At 39.7% G+C, this 20,784-nt stretch overlaps 1 protein-coding gene and 1 non-coding gene across 10 annotated transcripts in view; both read right to left on the reverse strand.

Moving 5' to 3' along the window:
- IFT81 (intraflagellar transport 81) overlaps positions 1–20,784 on the reverse strand; it is a 105,007-nt gene that overhangs the window by 69,453 nt on the left and 14,770 nt on the right. For 5 of the 9 annotated variants that reach the window (XR_009534728.1, XM_060121120.1, XM_060121116.1 and 2 more), the window contains exons 1-8: positions 14,718–14,831; positions 12,210–12,374; positions 11,551–11,654; positions 10,816–10,996; positions 7,124–7,213; positions 4,579–4,644; positions 4,154–4,264; positions 2,104–2,188 (exon numbers count right to left, since the gene is read on the reverse strand). Coding sequence is in view for 8 of the 9 variants with exons in the window: in XM_060121120.1 (XP_059977103.1) it covers positions 2,104–2,188; positions 4,154–4,264; positions 4,579–4,644; positions 7,124–7,213; positions 10,816–10,996; positions 11,551–11,654; positions 12,210–12,353 (781 nt within the window). In the remaining variant the exon portion in view is untranslated. Of the gene's footprint in view, positions 1–2,103; positions 2,189–4,153; positions 4,265–4,578; positions 4,645–7,123; positions 7,214–10,815; positions 10,997–11,550; positions 11,655–12,209; positions 12,375–14,717; positions 14,832–14,935; positions 15,055–15,142; positions 15,492–20,784 lie in introns of those variants that run through there. The other 4 variants (XM_060121117.1, XM_060121119.1, XM_060121118.1 and 1 more) reach the window with 4 other exon arrangements.
- On the reverse strand, positions 10,434–10,541 carry LOC132504588 (U6 spliceosomal RNA). Its single transcript, XR_009534974.1, has one exon. It is a non-coding gene; the product is annotated as a U6 spliceosomal RNA (small nuclear RNA).

The following is a 20,784-nucleotide window of genomic DNA, read 5'->3' on the forward strand; positions in this document are numbered from 1 at the left end:
AACTGTACTGATCAATCAATTTTTCTGCATACCAAATCTTTCAATTCTTATATACATTACCTTCATTTTCAAAAATTCACTATTAATGTTAAGTTCTAGAAATTTCTTAGCAAGGATAGACATATGAAAACAAATTGCTTATTGATATTAATTTTTAAATGGCTATAATTTAAGGAATTTCTTTTGAAGATTTATCTTAATTTTTTACAGTAAAGATGTGAAGGAACCTACATCAAACCCAAAGAACATATACTAAAAAGATATACTATATATAATACTAAGGAGGAAAAAAAGCACTAAAAATTTACTTTCTTTTGTCCTAAACATTCTCCTAAAAGGTGAAAACCTAGTGAATAAGGAATCAAATGACACCAACAACTAAATGCATGGCAACTTCCAGGTACTGCTTGAATCTGAATTTATGACTGAGAGGAGTCAGAGATTCTACGGAGAGCCACTAATTAATACGTATGAACCATACATTTTATAGGGAGTACTATACTGGTTTCTTAAATATCAATTAAATGTGCCGTATTTCCTTGATTTTAAGATGCCATCAACTAAATTACAAATACCATGTGAAATGCATACATAAAGTATAAGATGTATCTCAATTGCAAAACCAATTAAATTGGTAAAGAACATGTGTCTAGAATCAAGGAAATACTGTATTACCTCTTTCTACAGCTTTACTGAGATATAATTTACCACACAGCCATAAAATTCATCTGTTTAAAGTGTACAATTCAATGGCTTTTAGTAAATTCACAGAATTGTGTAACGATTACCACAATCAATTTTAGACCATTTTAATCAGCTTAAAAAGAAGCCTCTATACCCACTAGCAGTCACCTCCTCCCCCCATCATCCACCTACCAACACAGCTGTCCTCCCCTATAGTTCCCCAACCCTAGGCAATCACTAGTTTGACTTCCATCTCTATGGATTTGCTTATTCTGGAAATTTCATACAAATGGGGTCATATAATATGTTTTTGTGACTAGTTTCTTTCACTTAAGATGTTTTTGGGGTTCATGCATATTGTAGCATGTATCAACACTTCATTCCTTTTATTGTTGAATAACATTCCACTGTATGGATATGCTACAGTTTGTTTATTCATTCATCAGTTTAGGGATACTGGGGTTGTTTTTACTTTTTGGCTATTATGAACAATGCTGCTATGAACATTTATGTACAACTTTTTGGGTGGACATATGTTTTAAACTCTCTTGGTAGAATAAAATTGCCGGATCATATGGTAATTCTAGGTTTAACACTTTGAGGAACTGCCAAACTGTTTTCCAAAGTGGATGCATCATTTTACATTCCCACTAGCAAAGTATGCAGGTTCCAATTTCTCTACATCCTTGTCAACACCTGTTATTGACTGTCTTTTTTATTACAGTCGTTCTGTATGTTATATCTTAGAGTATAATATTTCACAGAATACTAGAAAAAGATAAATTAACCTTCTCATAGCTGGATATTTATACTGAAATATTTCTCCAATACCAATGAGAACTTTTTACTGCTCTTCCAATTTACACGGTCTCCCTTCTGATGAGCACACTTAAAAAATGCCTAGGATAGGTTTGGTGGTATAATCTGGGATATCAGAACAATGTATCCTCTATGTAAAGCTAATGTGCCAGCAGAGCCAGGGATACCCATGTCATCAGCACAACCCAAAATATGAAACAACACTCAGTTTTAAGGGTCCAGCATTTTACTCTTTTTCTTTATAGCCCTGGCACTAAAACAATATTCACATTTTTTCCATCCATCATTCTCATAAAATACATTCTAAGTATTTTATACATTCACACACCAGAGAGCCTCTCTCCATGGTGGTTTTCATTAGTTCACCCTCTGACAAAACACTGAAAGGGAATTTAAAAACCACAGGTGAACACTTAAGGATGTCTTCATCAGGGCTGTCACTTACTAGCTAGGAAATGATGCCCTAAAATGCTGAGCTATCACTTGACGATAATTAGTTCCCATTAGTAAGGAAGACTACTGATTTAAATTAATATTCTCGCTAATATGATGACTTATATCATATTATATGATCATCTATATCATATAATTTCCACTTACTTTCAGGCTTCGCATCTGCTGCTGCATGGCGCATACTTTTCAACTGGTTTTGTATTCTTTGCAGTCTCTGCACTGCATGAAATAGCTTTAAAATACAATTAGATCTATTACTTCCTTAGTCTAATGAAACCTACCATTCATAGACATGCAATGAAAAATACAAGTTCCACATAATTATTATGCTGTAAAGGGAACAAACGATAAGAACTAAAAAATTACTAAGCTAAACCCAAAATGTAATTGGTTCGCTCAATACCCTCTCATGTAAAACTTAAAAGAAAAGCTTTCAGAAACTTTTTCTTTAGTTATTTGTTGAATTAGGTGATCAAGGAAAAATGCTGGTTAGAAAAGTATATGCACCAGGCTTTTCTTGTTAAAACATGGTTTTCTTTATTCTAAGGAATGCTAGCATTCTCAGAAATGATGGCTCAGGAATCAGAAACTGATGCTAAGTAACCATTCAGGGCGTGGGCAATGCAGCTTACTGCTGCAGGGTAACTATTATGATGCCAAGCCAAGTTCCAAAGAGCCAAACATCTAAACTGCTCACTTAGTAGGAAATGAAGCTGATTTGAAATATATTTTTAATGTACAAGTCTACTCAGTTTTAAGATAGATTTTTTTTTTTTTTTTTTTTTTTTGGCGGTACACAGGCCTCTCACTGTTGTGGCCTCTCCCGTCGCGGAGCACAGGCTCCTGACGCGCAGGCTCAGCGGCCATGGCTCACGGGCCCAGCCGCATGTGGAATCTTCCCAGACCGGGGCACGAACCCGTGTCCCCTGCATCGGCAGGCGGACTCTCAACCACTGCACCACCAGGGAAGCCCTAAGATAGATTTTTCATAAAATAGAAGAAATACTTTCTGGCCGGGAATTCCCTGGTGGCGCAGTGGTTAAGAATCCGCCTGCCAGTGCAGGGGACACAGGTTCGAGCCCTGGTCCGGGAAGATCCCACATGCCGTGGAGCAACTAAGCCCATGCGCCACAACTACTGAGCCTGTGCTCTAGAGCCCATGAGCCACAACCACTGAGCCCATGCGCCGCAACTACTGAAGCCCGTGTGCCTAGAGCCCATGCTCCACAACAAGAGAAGCCTCTGCAATGGGAAGCCCGCGCACCACAGCAAAGAGTAGCCCCTGCTCGCTGCAACTAAAGAAAACCTGCGCGCAGCAATGAAGACCAAATGCAGCCAAAAATAAATAAATAAAATAAATAAATTTTTTTTAAAAAAGAAATTCTGGCCAAATTATTTTTTCTTTAAGGCAAAGTCTAAAAACGTGGAGTGTGGGTAATTTTGAGCCTTTTCAAGATCTGCTTATTTGACCATGGAGTAAAGTGTAAAGAATACAGTGATCAGTGGAATAAAATGGATGTTTTTTCATAGCCCCACAATCTCAGGACACCCTTTAAGAGATTCTAGAAGTTTTATTAGCAGTTAATCTTACTGCTTAACATTACAATGGATATTCTGTAATGCTGGAACAACATGAGTTAAGCATGGGCCAAAAGATAGTGTATAGATACCTACAGAGAATAGAACCCAAAAGATGGTATTGTTTTTGCTGTTGGTGCCACACAATACTCTTTTTTTGTTGTTGTTTGTTTGTTTTTATAAATTTATTTATTTACTTTATATTTTATTTTTGGCTGTGTTGGGTCTTCGTTTCTGTGCAACAGCTTTCTCCAGTTGCGGAGAGCAGGGGCCACTCTTCATCGCGGTGCGCGGGCCTCTCACTCTTGCGGCCTCTCCCGTTGCGGAGTATAGGCTCCAGATGTGCAGGCTCAGTAGTTGTGGCTCACGGGCTTAGTTGCTCCACGGCATGTGGGATCTTCCCAGACCAGGGTTCGAACCCACGTCCCCTGCATTGGCAGGCAGATTCTTAACCACTGCGCCACCAGGGAAGCTCACCACACAATACTCTTAAAAAGAGTATTTCATCATGTTAACAAAGGGAATCGTGAACTACAATTCTAAAAAGTCTTCTTTACATTTGAATGATCAGCAGGAACTATTTCTTTCACAATGAGAATATAAACTTTTATGTGGGTACCTGATTCTTTTGTTCCTGTTTCTGTTGTGCAAGAAATTCTTCTCTCTCTTTCTCAACTCGAAGTTGCCTTGCTATTTTAAGCATCCGTGGATGATTCTGAACTGTCTCCACCTACAGTGAGGGAATAAATAGTATATATTACTATCAGGTTTAAGAAAGACATTAGCATGTCATGTGACTCAGACATCCACTTAATCATTTCCTTTTGGTAAACAGTATTCCCTAGAGATGACACTAAAGTTTCAGACTCCAGGTCCTTAACAAGTTTTGGGCTGCTGCCTAGGGAGATTCCCTTTCCATCAATGTATTTGACTCCAGCCTCCGATGTACACTCATGCCTTGCTTAATCTTTATTTGCATTCCTAAATCTTTCCAAGTCCTTGGGAATTGGGGCCAAAGTCTTACAGTGCTAATTCTTGCCTTACCCTTTTCTTCAAACGTTCAACTCTCTTAATGAGCTGATCCTTTTCTTCCTCCATTGCACTGATATCCTAAAAAGTAGTCAAGAAGACGTTATAAGAAAAAGTATTCTTTGTCTGTAGAATTCAGATAAGGTCTTTACATGATTATGCATCTACCATTTCCATCATTTATAACCAGAGCATTAAGGAACAAAGATCCTCTTTTGGATGAAGGGCATTTCTATTCCCACCCCTCACCCCAGGGTTCTTTATGCAGGGTAATTTATTTGGTAGCTTGGTGTTCATCTAGAAAAGCAACTGAAACAGGTTACAAAGCAGTAAGGTAAAGCTGCCAACCAGACATTTGTGTTCTGATTCCAAATATGGGCACATGATTTTTCAAAAATCTTCTATAATGGAAAGTGTACAGGTCTAAAAACATGAACAACAGCTGCTGACATCCCGTCTGCTCTGTTAAATACCAAACTATATATTCTGTCAATTTTCCACCAAAATTATTTTTAAGGCTATGGTGTTTTCAAGACATAAATTTGTATCTGGTTTTGTCAATTAACCAATTCCATTTCTAAAAATAAAGATTTCAAAAATGTCTTTTAACCAGCTCCACAATAGTTTCTAGTGAAAACAAACAAAAAATCCTTCCTAACCCAAAAAACTAATAGGCTAACTCTCACAGTAATAATAAAAGGAAAAATATATACGGTAGTCAGTACTGACAGGATTTGGGGAAATAAGCACTGTTACTACTGGTGGCATTATATTGAAGAACAATATCAAAAGTCTTAAAATAAATGTGTATGCATTCTGGCTCAGTAATTTCACCTCTGGGAATCTATAAAGATCCTCATAGATGTCAATTATATCTAAAATTTGGAAATGACCCAAATGTCTGAGGATTATTAAGTAAATCATGGCACAACACAATGAAAATCACTAAAAATCATGAAGAATGTTGAATGACATGAGAAAAAGTCATGATATGACATTACTTGAAAGAAGCAGATTATAACATTTATATATAATATAATACCAAGAAAAATATATTAAATATATTCACTAAAATATCAGTAGCAGTTATCACTAGAGCATGGCATTTTGAGTGAATTATTTTCTATTTTTTGCTTAATCATACTTCTTTACAAAGAATATGTTGAAAAATACTTTGGTAATAATTAATAAAATTAAAATCACAGACGCTAAGTTATTTTATCATTTTAGTTTACTCACACGACATAATGGAGGAACCATAGACAGACATCACTCTTATTCCATACTTTGTGATAACTATCTACTTATGGGTCTTTCTTTTCCATTAGATGTGAGTTCATCTTTCATTTCTTATACATTCATACATACATTCTCAAACTCTTATTGAGAACCTCCCACATGCAGGGCACTGTGATAGGCACTGGGGATACCGTGGAGAACAAGATATGTAGACGTGGTCCCTGCCCTCACTGGGTTTAAATACAGTTGGTAAGACAGGCATTAAAATAATCATAAGTGTAATGAGTGTTATGAAACAGAAAGAACTGGGGGGAACTAATCTATCTAGGGAATCAGGGAAGGCCTCCCTGAGGAAGCAACTTCTAATGTTTCCTGTTTGAATGAGAAGATAAAAGATGTGATTTCTAAAAATACAAAATCCATGAAAGTGAGAACTAGCAATTGTTTAGAGAAAGAACTTACACACCTAGCAAGAATATAAAGACATTTTTTGGAGAACACTAAGTAACATACATCAAAAGTCCTAAAAATTCTCATATGCTTTAATAATCAATTCTACTTCTAGGAATTTACTCTAAGGAAACAATCGCAGGTACCCCCAAATAAATTTATGTAGAAGATAATCACAGCATTATCTATGACAGCAAAAAATGAAAACAAAACACCAAAAATTGTTAGACTATCCATACCACAGAATATTAAATTAATATTAATAATTAATATAAATTTAGTCATGAAAAATCATACTGTAGAAAGATAACAATGGGAATATATTCCCATGTAATGATTAAAAAAACAAATAATTATGTATAGCATGATCCCAAATACACACACACATATATTTTTTTTTCTATATCATATATATATATTAGATAAAGACCCAATTTTTTTTTTTTTTTTTGCGGTACGCGGGCCTCTCACTGTTGTGGCCTCTCCAGTTGTGGAGCACAGGCTCTGGACGTGCAGGCTCAGCGGCCATGGCTCACGGTCCCAGCCGCTCCGCAGCATGTGGGATCTTCCCGGACCGGGGCATGAACCCATGTCCCTTGCATCAGCAGGCAGACTCTCAACCACTGCGCCACCAGGGAAGCCCAAGACCCAAATTTTAATTGCTTTTAATCCATGGTAATGGTCTATATAGTACATAAGAACTAATTATGAAGTTACCCTGGCCTCATTAATTTCTTCAGTAAAGAATAAGCAAAGGTCCTACAAAAGAAAATTTGCCATTTGCTATCACTAGTTTCCACATAATCTTAAGACTCATACTGAATTTAATTCAAGTTCCCCAAAAAATGGTTATTATGTTTTTTTCCTTTACCCTTCTTATTTCTGCTGTAGAAAATCCAGATGTCTTGAGCTGCTCACATTCTTTATGCAAAGCTTTAAAGGCTTCCATCAAATCTTCATACTAAAAGAACAAGTTAAAAAATTATAAACTAGTGACTAGATCCAGTAGGCTTTTCTTAATCAGGTTATCTATTAAAGTGATTACTTAATCGGTATAGAACAGCATTTAAATATATCCTTAAACATTTATACAGGACACAAAAAAAGTTGGTGTATATAATCTGGCCTCTAAAGATTTCTCTGGTTACTTCCCTAACTAACACTCTATTCACTAGCTTTGTTGATCTTCTTTCAATCCCTGGAATATTCCACCTTCACTTTACACACCCTATTCCCTCTGAGAATACTCTATGACTCCCTCACCATTTGCCAGGATAGCTCCTATTAATCCTTCAGGTCTCAGCACAGACACCACTATCCTCAAAGAAGCCTTCTCTAGCCCTGTACCTATTCCATATCAGAGTACCATGATATCAGAGTAAATATCATATAAAATTATAATTGCTAGTTACTTTAGACAGTGAGAGTCAGGAGGATAAGAATCATATTACTTGTGGAGACTTCTACATTCCTAGGGCCTAGCATAGTGCATAACCAATACAGGTGTGCAATAAAAAGTAGTTAAATGAATGAAAAAAATCACAACTCTTATCCAAAATTTTTTAAAAATAGGTCTTTTTGTAGATAATGACAGAAAATTAATGATATTTTTTCTTGACTGATCATATTCTGCAAGTCTGTAAATCATTCTAAAACTCTTCATTCAGAAAGACAATGTTCTTTTTTTTTTTTTTTTTGCGATACGTGGGCCTCTCACTGCTGTGGCCTCCCCCGTTGCAGAGCACAGGTTCCGGACGCACAGGCTCAGTGGCCATGGCTCACGGGCCCAGCCGCCCCACGGCATGTGGGGTCTTCCCGGACCGGGGCACGAACCCGTGTCCCCTGCATTGCCAGGCGGACTCTCAACCACTGCGCCACCAGGGAAGCCCACAATGTTCATTTTTTATTAGGCTCTCTGCTAAATGGCTAAATGTGTAAGTCATTTTATACATACACTTCAAACATGCTTCGAGGACAAACATGTCTTATAATTAATCCTTCCATTAATAATTAGCTGGGCGTGTTTAGTAAAAGCCTATTAATAACCTTCCTCCAGGGACGTCCCTGGTGGTGCAGTGTTTAAGAATCCGCCTGCCAGTGCAGGGGACACGGGTTTGAGCCCTGGTCCGGGAAGATCCCACGTGCCACGGAGCAACTAAGCCCGTGCGCCACAATACCGAGCCGGCGCTCTAGAGCCCACGTGCCACAACTACTGAAGCCCACGTGCCTAGAGCCCGTGCTCCGCAACAAGAGAAGCCACCGCAACGAGAAGCGTGAGCCCCGCAACAAAGAGTTGCCCCCACTCGCCCCAACTAGAGAAAGCCTGCGCACAGCAACGAAGACCCAACACAGGCAAATAAATAAATAAATTTATTTAAAAAATAAAATAAAATAACCTTACTCCAGAGGAATTGGTTTCTATCAAATTTATTGATGTGTGGGCTTCCCTGGTGGCGCAGTGGTTGCAAGTCCGCCTGCTGATGCAGGGGACGCGGGTTTGTGCCCTGGTCCGGGAAGATCCCACATGCCACGGAGTGGCTGGGCCCGTGAGCCATGGCCGCTGAGTCTGCACTCCGCAACGGGAGAGGCCACAGCAGTGAGAGGCCCATGTACCACAAAAAAAAAAAAAAAAAAAAAAATTTATTGATGTGGGAGGGTAGGGAGGATAAAATATTTCATATTTACAATAAATAAAATAAAATATAAAATAATAAAATAAAATATTTCGTATTTACACCTCTCTATTTCTTACATTATGTAAAGTATTCAAAGGTAGGGGCTGCATTGGTCTCATTCTGCTATACTTTTCTCAAGGCATCTACTGTAACATTTGACATAATTATTTGCATAAATCTTTCAACCCTAGAAATGTCTTAAGAGATCAATACTGACTCTATTTTGAGTGACTGCTATGGATGAAATATATTTCATCCAAAATATATGGATGAAAAAACATTTAGTTGATTGTTTCGATTAATACAAATTTTGAGCACATACCATATAGAAGCAACCCTACCAAACTCTGGAGGAAAACAAAGATGGATAAGACATGATATCTGTTTTCATAGATCTCATAATCTACTGGGAGAGACAGATTGACAGACTACTCACAACAAACTGGCACAAAACGGCCTACATACCTACCATAGAACAAAAGCACAAACACTAAACAGAGGCAAATTTTTTTCTTTTAAATCAAAGTTCTTTGAAATCTTAAGCCTAAATTCTTTCTTTCCATAGTCTTTGATCAGCAATGTGCTTTGAAATCCCAGGACCAGGAGCCAGACCAGCCAGAATCCTGAGTAGTCAAGAGCTTTAAGTCCTTAAGGCCAGAACCCAGTATCACCCCAAAACTCTGGAGAGGAAAGTACACTGAAATTACAAATTCCTGGTCCTTTCTCTACCTTCTGCCTGACTGGAACATCCTTTGAGATCATAAGCTTGGCTTCTTTGTCTACACACAATCTTTGAAGGTGCTCACATGTACCAATTCGCCTGGCATACTGTCAATTTATACCTTTTGCTCCAGTGTAATTATGATAACCCCTTTCCTCTCTGATTTGGATGACAAATTATACAGTCACAGAACTGATCAACAAAGTATTCTGCAGTCCCAAGCCCAGGATCCTAACTACCCACAATTCTTTTTTTTTTTTTATTCAACCCACATTTATTTATTTATTTTTTAAACATCTTTATTGGAGTATAATTGCTTTACAATGGTGTGTTAGTTTCTGCTTTATAACAAAGTGAATCAGCTATACATATACATATATCCCCATATCTCCTCCCTTTTGCGTCTCCCTCCCACCTTTCCTATCCCACCCCTCTAGGTGGTCACAAAGCACCGAGCTGATCTCCCTATGCTATGCAGCTGCTTCCCACTAGCTATCTATTTTACATTTGGTAGTGTATATATGTCCATGCCACTCTCTCACTTCGTCCCAGCTTACCCTTCCCCCTCCCCGTGTCCTCAAGTCCATTCTCTACGTCTGTATCTTTATTCCTGTCCTGCCCCTAGGTTCTTCATAACTTTTTTTTTTTTTTTAGATTCCATATATGTATGTTAGCATACGGTATTTGTTTTTCTCTTTCTGACTTACTTCACTCTGTATGACAGACCCTAGGTCCATCCACCTCACTACAAATAACTCAATTTCGTTTCTTTTTATGGCTGAGTATAAAATATGGAACACTTCATGAATTTGTGTGTCATCCTTGCGCCGGGGCCATGCTAACCTTCTCTGAGTCATTCCAATTTTTAGTATATGTGCTGCCGGAGCGAGCACCACAATTCTTAAGTAATAAATTATTCTAAGATCCAAATTTCAGGTGTTTTTTTTCTATCCACATACTCTATCACCAAAAAGGTATTTGTGTGCAAAAGTCAATATTTTCATAAGTGATTACAGCTGAACATTAGCTGATAACTGTTTTACCTTTTGATGCCACTGGAAATACGGAGAGAGCAAATAAACTAAAGTGAGATCAATATATATTTGAATGTGTGCACCTTGAAATCCACTATGGATAGCTTAAAAATACCATTTATATATTGTATACCTGTTTATTGGTATCAGCCACGGTTTCATCCTGAAGAAACTCACTTGGTACCTCAAGTTTTATTAAAAAACGAGCTAAATATGCTCTTTTCTTCAGTTCATTAGTCCTCTGAAGAAGCCAGTGGAGCACTGGGTAAATCACAGGTTTACTTCCAATCACCAGACCCTGACGAAAGTTACTCCTATAAAAAGAAAATAAACACACACACCCACACACACACACACAGAGGCTTATAAGTAAACCTTGAAAAGAGGTAACATTTGCTCAAAATCCAATTTACAATTTCCTGATTGCTTTCCATGATTATTTTAAAAAGATAAAACCAAGGCTAATCTAAAGTCAGTCTGCACATTAACAATAATCATAAAATTAGGCCTTTAATATATCACTGGAATATACAGGGAGGTTGTTTTGGAACCATTAACGGGTACAGTCAGCCTAAATACTTCACTTCATTGACTGGACAGGTTTAAGTCATTGTTTTTGTCTAGGATGGCAGATAAATGATAAAATGGAATCATGGATTTGCCTGACTTTTCTGATTAAGAGAAAGAACTGACTCACTTAAGACTCCTGCATGACAAAATAACATTAAGAATTCAAGATTATTTTGAAATTCAGTGATTTTCTGAGGCCACTGACTTAGGGAAAACCGGTATTGCCAGAAAGACTGACTGTGAAGGTTTGGATATTACAGCACAGCTCTAAGAAAGCAACATTTGATCAGATTCTTACATGTCCGTGGCATTTCCTGGAGGTTTGTATTTAAGGATACCAAGAAGGCTCAACATCCTTTTGGCTGTCTGCTCTGGCATCTCCTCTCTGATATCAACAACTTGCTAACAAAGAAATTGAAAAAATGTTATTATTGTATATCTAACAAAGTACAATATTTAAACTCACTGACAAAATTGTTCTGCTAGAGCATAAAAGTCACAATGGTCTCTTCAAAAACAGATTAAGTATGGAGGCCCCCAGATTCCAAGTGAGGGTACATACAAGTACAATCAGGATTCATATTAAGAAGGTCAAGCTTAAAAAAGTCTCAGTGGAAAAGACCAGTGTATGAGACACATGAGCCAACTTGCAACACAATAAAACCTTTCGTAAAAGCATCTTCATTCCAGGACCAAATCTATTTATGTTTGGAAGTAGACAAATAATTTCTAAATAAGGTACAAATAATTTCTAAATAAGGTACAAGTAGATAATTTAGTTTTAGTACAAGTAGATAATTTAGTACAAGTAGATAATTTTAGTTATCTACAGCTTTACAGGCATGGAAAATTAGGCCCAGAGAGGTTAAATAATTTGCCCTAGATGCACAGATATTTAATGGCAGAAACTGGCCTTCTTGCCACCCTTTTCATCACAGAGAAAAAGAAAACTCTTACCTTTGGGTCAATCTCAGCCAGAACATCACTGAGAACTTGTAATAGTTGCATTGGCTCCAGGGAATCAAATGTGATTAAGTTATAGTTCTTCCTAAAAGGCTCCTTATTGAGATTGTCCACGATGAATTTGATTTGATCACTCATAATTAGGTCTTATAATTTATACTAAAGAGTAAAAATACAGACAAAAATTCCTCAATATTGGTAACAAAAGTTCTGTATTAACAAAATACAGTCAACAGAAAATCAGTATTAAGTTCATAGGAAGTAGGCATGGGAAGTATTCTACATGGCATATAAAATACTGTGAAGGGGTTATTTTGTTGAAAGAAAAAGAGTATGCAGACTTTCTTAGGAATGCTACAGTACATACTGTTAATATTTAATGACCTGTTTTTGTATATGCATCTGATAGCAATCATCTGAATTAACATTGAATTAATGTGGACAAATGAATACAAAATCCACCGACATTAACATTTCTCCCACTCAGCTTCACAATTTCTACCTAGAGGTAAAAACTTGTTAGCCTGTAAACATACTTCTAATATATATATTTTTTTAATTAGCAGCCCACATTAATCCAAATTACCAATTTCTCTGGAAAATCAGATCTGGCAACCCTGGACCCACTAGGTACATGGCCACAACCACCTGAAGCTGGGTAGAGGCTGCAAGCTTCAGCCTTGGGGGTGCACTCTTTGGTTTTGTTTTGGGTTTCCTCCACCAGGTACTCTTCACACATTGATGCATCAACTCTGCCACCCTTGAGTAATTAAGGTCTTCATTTCCTTTGCCTTCAATAGTTCCAGTCTCTGCCTCTCCCATTCCAAATCATTTTGTAGGCGTCTCATTGCCTACAAAATAAAGTCCAAACTTCTTGGATTTTGAGACCCTTTAAGATCTAGCTCAATTTACAGTTTCTCAATATTATTTCCAATTGTTACCTTACACCCTTTCAAACTTCAGCTGACTGAAATAAGCACTGCTCCCTAAATAGCTTTTCCATCTCTGCCTTCCGTTAATGCTGTGTTTTCTGCCTAGGACTGTTCTCCCTTTCCCCCGTCTCCAGAGGTGCAAATCCTAACCATGTTTCAAGCCCTGCCCTCCAAATCCAAGTTCCTCTAGGAGATCTTTCTCAAGCTATCCCCCAGTTCTGCATCAGAATAGCAGCATTTGCCCTCCAAGCTGACCACTTTATCTGCACTGCTCTCCTGGAGTTACTTTTCCCTTTTGTACTAGTTACTTACCGACAGTTTCTCTTCTCTACTAAACTGTAAATTCCGTGAGGACATATCTGTGCCTAATTCTATCTCTGAATATCCACTGCATCTAAAACAGTGACTTCTTCCACTAGACTGAATTTGTTCACAGGCCCAAGGCCAGAAAATAAGCATAAGCCTAAATAGAGTGGCAGTGAGGAAGATCATAACTTTTTAAAAAATTGATTACCTGATTATTTAACTGCTGAAACAGTTTAACCAAGGCTATTAGTGTTTCTTGCACACAGATATCACTTGTTTAGTATGAGAAAAAGTGGTAGAAATTTGCAGACAGGCAATTTTTTAGAGTAGCTATTTTTAAAAATGAATTTAAAAATGAACTACTAAAAAAAGAAATAAAGAGGGCTTCCCTGGTGGCGCAGTGGTTGAGAGTCCGCCTGCCGATGCAGGGGACACGGGTTCGTGTCCACGAACACGGTCCAGGAGGATCCCACATGCCGCAGAGCGGCTGGGCCCGTGAGCCGTGGCCGCTGGGGCTGCGCGTCCGGAGCCTGTGCTCCGCAATGGGGGAGGCCACGGCAGTGGGAGGCCCACGTACCGCAAAAAAAAAAAAAAAAAGAGAGAAATAAATACTTCAGTGCTCCCTAATAGCTCCTAACCACGAAATGAAGAGATGCTATTTTATTTAAGACATTCATTGGAGCTGCATGCACCTTGCTCTGAAATAGGTTTTTTAAAGTGGGTGGGTGGAGCTAGATACCTAACATTGAAATGTAAAAATATTATCATTTCCTCATAAGTATGATAAAATTATGAGTAAATGATTATTATTTTTGAAAAATAAGCCAAAAGATGGTAGAAAAGATAATCAATGTGGTTTAAAATTTTGAGGTTTCCTCCATACTGTTTCCTTTAAGCTATAAAAGGAAAACTTTACATAAATGAAATAAAAATCCACACTGGAGATACAAATTTTCCACTGTTGAAAGTATTTTAAGTATAAGTCCACGTCACAACCTTCACACACAGATATATTAATTTTTAACTCTTTAGAAATTATATACATGTACACATACACAAAACATATTACACACAGATATATATTCTTTTTTCCCTTCCCAAAACCAGAATACTTGGACAAACAAGTAAAACGTTCCCAGGAGACAAAGATGTACTGAACAGGTAGGTTGTCTGTGCCCAGTGGGCTCTGCGCTCTAAAATTAGCAAAAGCAATCACTCTCCCTCTTCCAAAGGAAAGTCGCCACACTAATTCACAAGCACTCACCCACATAAGAACCCGAGAGGGTGGGGGAGAAGAACTGAAACCAGGACATGCGTTTATCTGGCACAACTCGGCACAGAAACGACGCTGCCCTGGTCCCAGGCTGGCACGCACGCTGGACCAGCAGCCTCCCAAGATTCCCCAAAATAGTATCTCCCCCACCCCCTCACGCCCCGGGGCTCGCGAGAGCGGACAGAGGACCCCACGTCAGACCCAGGCACCTCGCGAGGGCTGCTCTGGGCTCCCCTGCGGTTCATCCCGCGGGGGAGCCGCCCGGATCACTGCGAGGCACCACAGGGGCCGACCCCCGATGTTGGGGTTCAACTGCTGCTACCCCTCCGTTCTCGAGGTGCTGCACTGGGAAAGGAAGGAGTTCTCTCCTACTTAGGGGTTTGGGGGAGCTTCCGACCGCGGCTTGGCGAAGTTACCTCAAATTCTCCTCACGAAACCACTTCCCCCCCCGGAGGCATCCGGGCTCTAGTGAGTTCCTAGAGACGAGCTCCTTGGCAACGGTTGCTAGGCCGTGGCACATCACTTCCGGGGGCGGGAGGGTCGGCGCGTTTCCGCGAGGCCCCGGGCGCGCGCTCTGTGGTCAAGGCCCTGGAGGCGAAAGGCGGAGGGAGGGGGGCCCACCTGCAAACTAGGTTCACAGGTTCTGAGCCACTGCGGACAGCTTAGAGAGTTGGGGGTTGTTACCGTGGCAATAAACTTTCCCAAGCGTCCTGCAGTTTGCAGTTTACGAAACACTCTCTTCGTTTTTCACCCATGTTAAATTCGTGTGCTCTTTCCTCCTTCCCTCCTTCCTGCTTTCCTTCCCTCCTTACTTCACCAAACATCGGTGATGACATCTTTGAGGCAGGGCCAGTGGGATTCGGGTTGAGAAAGCATTTGGCCTGGGCTTCAAATTTAGATTTTTGACATAAGTATCTCCAAATTAGGTTACACGTAGGAACAATTGTAGTCTCTTCTGTGAATTGTAGATTAACAGAAGGCACATTCATCATAGAGATGTCAGCTTCTTTGTCACATTATTGGGCCACATAGCCCGTACTGGGAATTAATTTTTTTCATCCAGAGTTTCTTTAATATTCTGAGAGCCTAAAAAAAAAAAGGAAATGGCCTAAGGCTCTCTTTGGCTTCTGAGAGTCTATTTTTAGGCACCTGCAGAAATGAATATAGTTCTTACATTTTCATGCGGTTCACGTTCTACGAGGTAGGCGTGGGGGGCGGAGATCTTCATGTCTAGATCACAGAGGAGGCCAGGAAGACTGGAGCCGAGAGAATCCCGGGACTGCACTAACTGGCTTCAGGGGAGAGTTTAATTGATGAATGGTATTTTGAACTGCCCCTATTAGGGTGGAAACCACTGTACTCCGTGATGTCAGCTGGCAATGGAGAAATGAGAAGAAAAAAAAATGAAATTCCTCACACCCTGAAAACTTAGTTGCCTGCTCAAACATCTTGGAAGAAACCAACTACAGATTTAGCATCAGACTTACAAAATAAAGCAAGACAAAACAAAAAAAATTCCATATTAGGCATCTCCTGTAGGCCCTGCTCTTTGCTGGCTGCTGGGGATGCAGTGGAAGGCAGGGAATTACCTGGCCCCTGTCCTCACGGAGCTGACAGTCTATGCAAGAAGAGAGACAATTGAACAGGCAACACCAATATAACTATGACAAATGCTATAAAGAAGGACCCAATGATGAGAGAGTCCAGATGAAGGGTCACAAGTTTATTTGGAGCTGAAGGGATTGTACTGTTAGGAGAGGTTCCATCGGACAATGTGACGTTTAAGGGTCAGTAAAAATTAGCCAAACAAGAAAGGGGAGAGTTTTTTGGGCAGAGGGAACAAAACATTCCAAGAAGGGTACACTGCTGGCTGCAGGGCGCTTGGAGAGAAACTAAGACAGGTCCCAGCTCACAGATGCTCAAGACTAGTTGGAGGAGGCAACACTTAAAACCTTGAAAAATTAAATAACTCTGAGAGAAACAATAAAAGATGCAAACAAGGGATTATATAATTACTTGATCCTATTGGGTGTGTTAGGAGATTCTCCTGGCTCCCTGGATTTGGGTATTGGATTGCCATTGTATGGCCTCACGTGAGATTTCTTTTCCTCATCTCTAAAATGTGGCTATAATAATATGAGGATTACATGAGTTGATATGGGTTTAGCGATTAGAACAGTGCCCGATACTGGAAGAGCTAAGGACATTTTACCTTTTTTGTCCCCTTTTTTTTAAAAAAATGAGATGGTTAGATTTGCTCCTTCTATAGTCTAAAGATGTCAGCTATACAAAGGTAAGAGTGGCTTTTCTAGTAGTTTTTAGTTCCTCCTCTGCCTGTTGCTGCTATTACAGTTATAAGAACGTGTCAATTCAAGTAAGCAATGGAACCTACTCTTTGCACTCAAACTTGATTTTGTGCTTAATGTGATTGCTCTGGAACACAGGAAAGAATTGGAAGCCAGTCTGCATGCTTCCTGGGGTCCATATACTGAGAAGCTTATATTCCAATCTGAAGCAAAGAAGAGAGACATTGAGCAGCCTTGCACATGTTGGGTCCCTGCCTATCTGTCAGACCCACACACAGACCAAAGGAAGACGTGTAACCACCCCTTGATTCATTTAAGATAAAAAGATTCATTGAGGTATCCAAGAAGAGCTTACCAAGCAACAATTTCACAACAGTGGAGGCATTGCTGAGTACATCCCAAGTTTAGCCACACACACGAAGGCTTTTTTTCCTTAGATGCTTTACTGAGTCTTCCTTGTAAACCCCCAAAGCTGCCTCTTGGCTGAACTATAGTTGACCCTTTTAACAGGTGAAGGGAAGTCTCAGTCATGTGAGACAGCCTCTCTGAAAGATTCCCACTCCTACCCTGACTCTTTTTTTTTAATAGCTTATTAAGATATAATCCATAAGGGCTTCTCTGGTGGCGCAGTGCTTGAGAGTCCGCCTGCCGATGCAGGGGACACGGGTTCGTGCCCCGGTCCGGGAAGATCCCACATGCCGCGGAGCGGCTGGGCCCGTGGGCCATGGCCGCTGAGCCTGCGCGTCCGGAGCCTGTGCTCCGCAACGGGAGAGGCCACAGCAGTGACAGGCCCGCGTACCGCAAAAAAAAAAAAAAAAAAAAGATATAATCCACATACATACAATCCACCCATTTAAAATATACAAATCAGTTGCTTTTAGCATCTTTACAGAGTTGTGCAACCATTACCACTATCTAATCCAAGAACATTTCATTACCCCAAAAAGAAACCCCATTCCCTTTAGCCATCATCTCCCAGTTTGCTTAATGTGATTAAGCAAACCCACCACCACTTCTCAGCCCCTGGCAGCCATTAATCTGCTTTCCTACTTTATGGACTTGCGTTTTCTGGACATTTCATATAAATGGAATCATAAAATATGTGGCTCTTTGTGTCTGGCTTCTTTCACTTAGTTGTAATATTTTCAAGGTTCATCCAAGTTGTAGCACATATCAGTACTTCATTCCACTTTATGGTAGAATAATATTTCATTGTATGGATTTTTGTTCATCCATTTATCTATTAATAGACATTTGGATTGTTTCCACCTTTGGGCTATAAAAAACAGTGCTGCTATGAACATTCATGTACATAACTCCACTGTCTCATGGATAAAGCACTTCCATTAGCTAAGTCAGGTAAGCAGGGTATGCACATCAGGGACATGGGTAAATGGAGAGGTGGCCTTTCTTGGATTTGTCTTTTCCTTTCAATTCTTGTTAATTTTGTCTTCTTGGGTGCTCAAGGTTGCAGACTATGGGACCTAAGATATGGATTCTTTAGCAGTTTTTGGTTGTAAAATCAGACTGTTGTTGAAACCTACTCTACCCTTGCTACCAAAGCACTAAAAGAAAATGCTGTTATTTGGTATTATCCTTTAAATGTTCACCAGCCACCAGTGGAGGAGAAGGTGGGGAGGAGTGCGGAGGAGATGAGAGAGAAACTGGAAGCTGCCCCTTCTAGCTCCCTTATTTAACCTTATAGATACTGCAAAGACCATCCACAGTTGTGAACCTCTGCTCTGGTTATTCAGAGGGGAAAAAAAAATCACTCCTGGTCAAGTGTTTTTTCAAGACTGAGTTTAGTACTAGATAAAAAAAATAAGGAGAATGGTCATTATTTCATGTAATTGTAAAGTCCAAGGAAATCACTACCTTCAGGTATGGTTTGATCCAGGAGCTCAGTGATGTCATCTTAACTTTCTTTCTCCCTCCATCTTCCTGTCTCTCATCCCCACTTTTCTCTGAATGGGCTGTTAGGAGCAAGAGGCTTACATTCTTCAAGCATAGCATCCTCAATAAAAGTAGAATTTTTGCTTCAATAGTTCCAGCAATTTCCCAGTGCAAATTCTCATTGGTCTGAAATATGTCAGATCATTCTTGAATCAATTGTTATGACTCTGCTGGACACAGTAATTGATTGGGTAAGGGTGGTTTCCCAAAAGAAAGGGCTGGATTTTCTTACCAGAGGTAGAGACACTGTGCAAACAAGAACAACAGATGTCCCGTTCAGGTGGTCAGGGAAGGTGGTTAAATCTCAAAAGTTGGGTAAGCAAAACCAGAAATGAGTCTGCTTATTGTGGAGAGTTTGTGTGTTAGTGCGAACCTTCTCCCTGATTTCCTTCCAACAAATTATCTTTCTTCAATGCAGACTCCCATCATGGGCCAAATGAGGTCTTGGGATAACAGCAGACCTTCCAAATCCCTGTAAAAATCTGAGGATGCCATGAACTTAATGTCTCCAGCCCCTTCTTATTTCAGAACTTTCAAACAAGAACTTTCCTGTGCAGAGTACAGGGAAGCCAAGCCAATTTTCTGTTTTTGGTATTAAATTTAGACCTTTCATCCTGACCATGAGATATTTCTGGATTCTGCATGAGTATTCAGCGAATGCCAGTGTTCAAGATGCTATCCCATCTGGGGCTACTCTGCACACTGCCCACTTTATCTCATTCTTTTAAAACTGGGAAAAATGACCCAGACATAGGAACAAATTCAGAAGTAGGTTATTCCATTATCCATTAATTGTCATTTAATGCCTTTGCCATCTAGGTTATTTGGAGATGAAAGAAATTAAATTTAAACCGAAACCTGAATTGAGCTTTGCAGAGACCCTAAATTGTCTCTGCTCTGGCGATTTAATCCTGTGGGTATGTTTAGCAGCAGAATGTGCTTTCCTAAAATGTTAAAAGGTAAATAATATGTGAAAAGTTAAACTGCATGGATGGGATTCCAGAGGTCTTATTAAATGCGTGCCTGGTACTACATTTTTGTCAAATGGTTTTTTAAAATGGATTTTGTGAGATTAATGGGTAATGTAGAGGAGCCAAAATAATATGCAATTCATATTAGTTCTTTGGTTATAATTATGGGCTGAAAAATAGAATGCACCTAACATTCTTACTGTGCTCAAATAATAATTATAGCATCACTTATTGAGCGCTTACTGTATGTCAGGGACTTTGTTAAATACTTCACGTATGTGTCAGAATTTATTAAAATGTTAATTTATGTGTGTATTCCTTCTGTTTCCCCTCCTCTTGAAGCAATTTGCATTGCCTTGAGTTTTACAGGCTGAAATTAGAAACAGTACTTATGCCTTTTGTAAAGGTCTGAAGTCTTTAGAGGAGCTTATACTGGTTGTCCTCAAGGGGGGAGTGGAGAGGAAAGTTCCTATTAGAGTAAGAAGAGAGTAGAGAGATGCTAAGAAGATTGGGAAAGGATCACAGGTGGTAAGTTTGGGGCAGCTCTTGAGGAGGCCACACCATCAGTCCGGTGGCTTCCAGTGTGGCCCAAGCTTTCCTTGTCCCAGGTCTGACATGGAAGCATCAATGGCATTGGACCTAAAATGACCAGGCAGCCTAGGATGATGGGTGGGTGACCAAGCAAGCACCACGATGGGCCATCAGCAGAAGACTGCAAGTGATTCTCTGAGGCCTTGTCACTGCAAAAGAACCCAGAGACTTGCAGCCCCCAGGAAGTGTGTGAGGGAGAGAAGCTCAGTAATGACAGGATGGGGGCTCAGAGTTGGA

Source organism: Lagenorhynchus albirostris, chromosome 14 (assembly GCF_949774975.1).
Source record: "Lagenorhynchus albirostris chromosome 14, mLagAlb1.1, whole genome shotgun sequence".
Taxonomy (NCBI): domain Eukaryota; kingdom Metazoa; phylum Chordata; class Mammalia; order Artiodactyla; family Delphinidae; genus Lagenorhynchus; species Lagenorhynchus albirostris.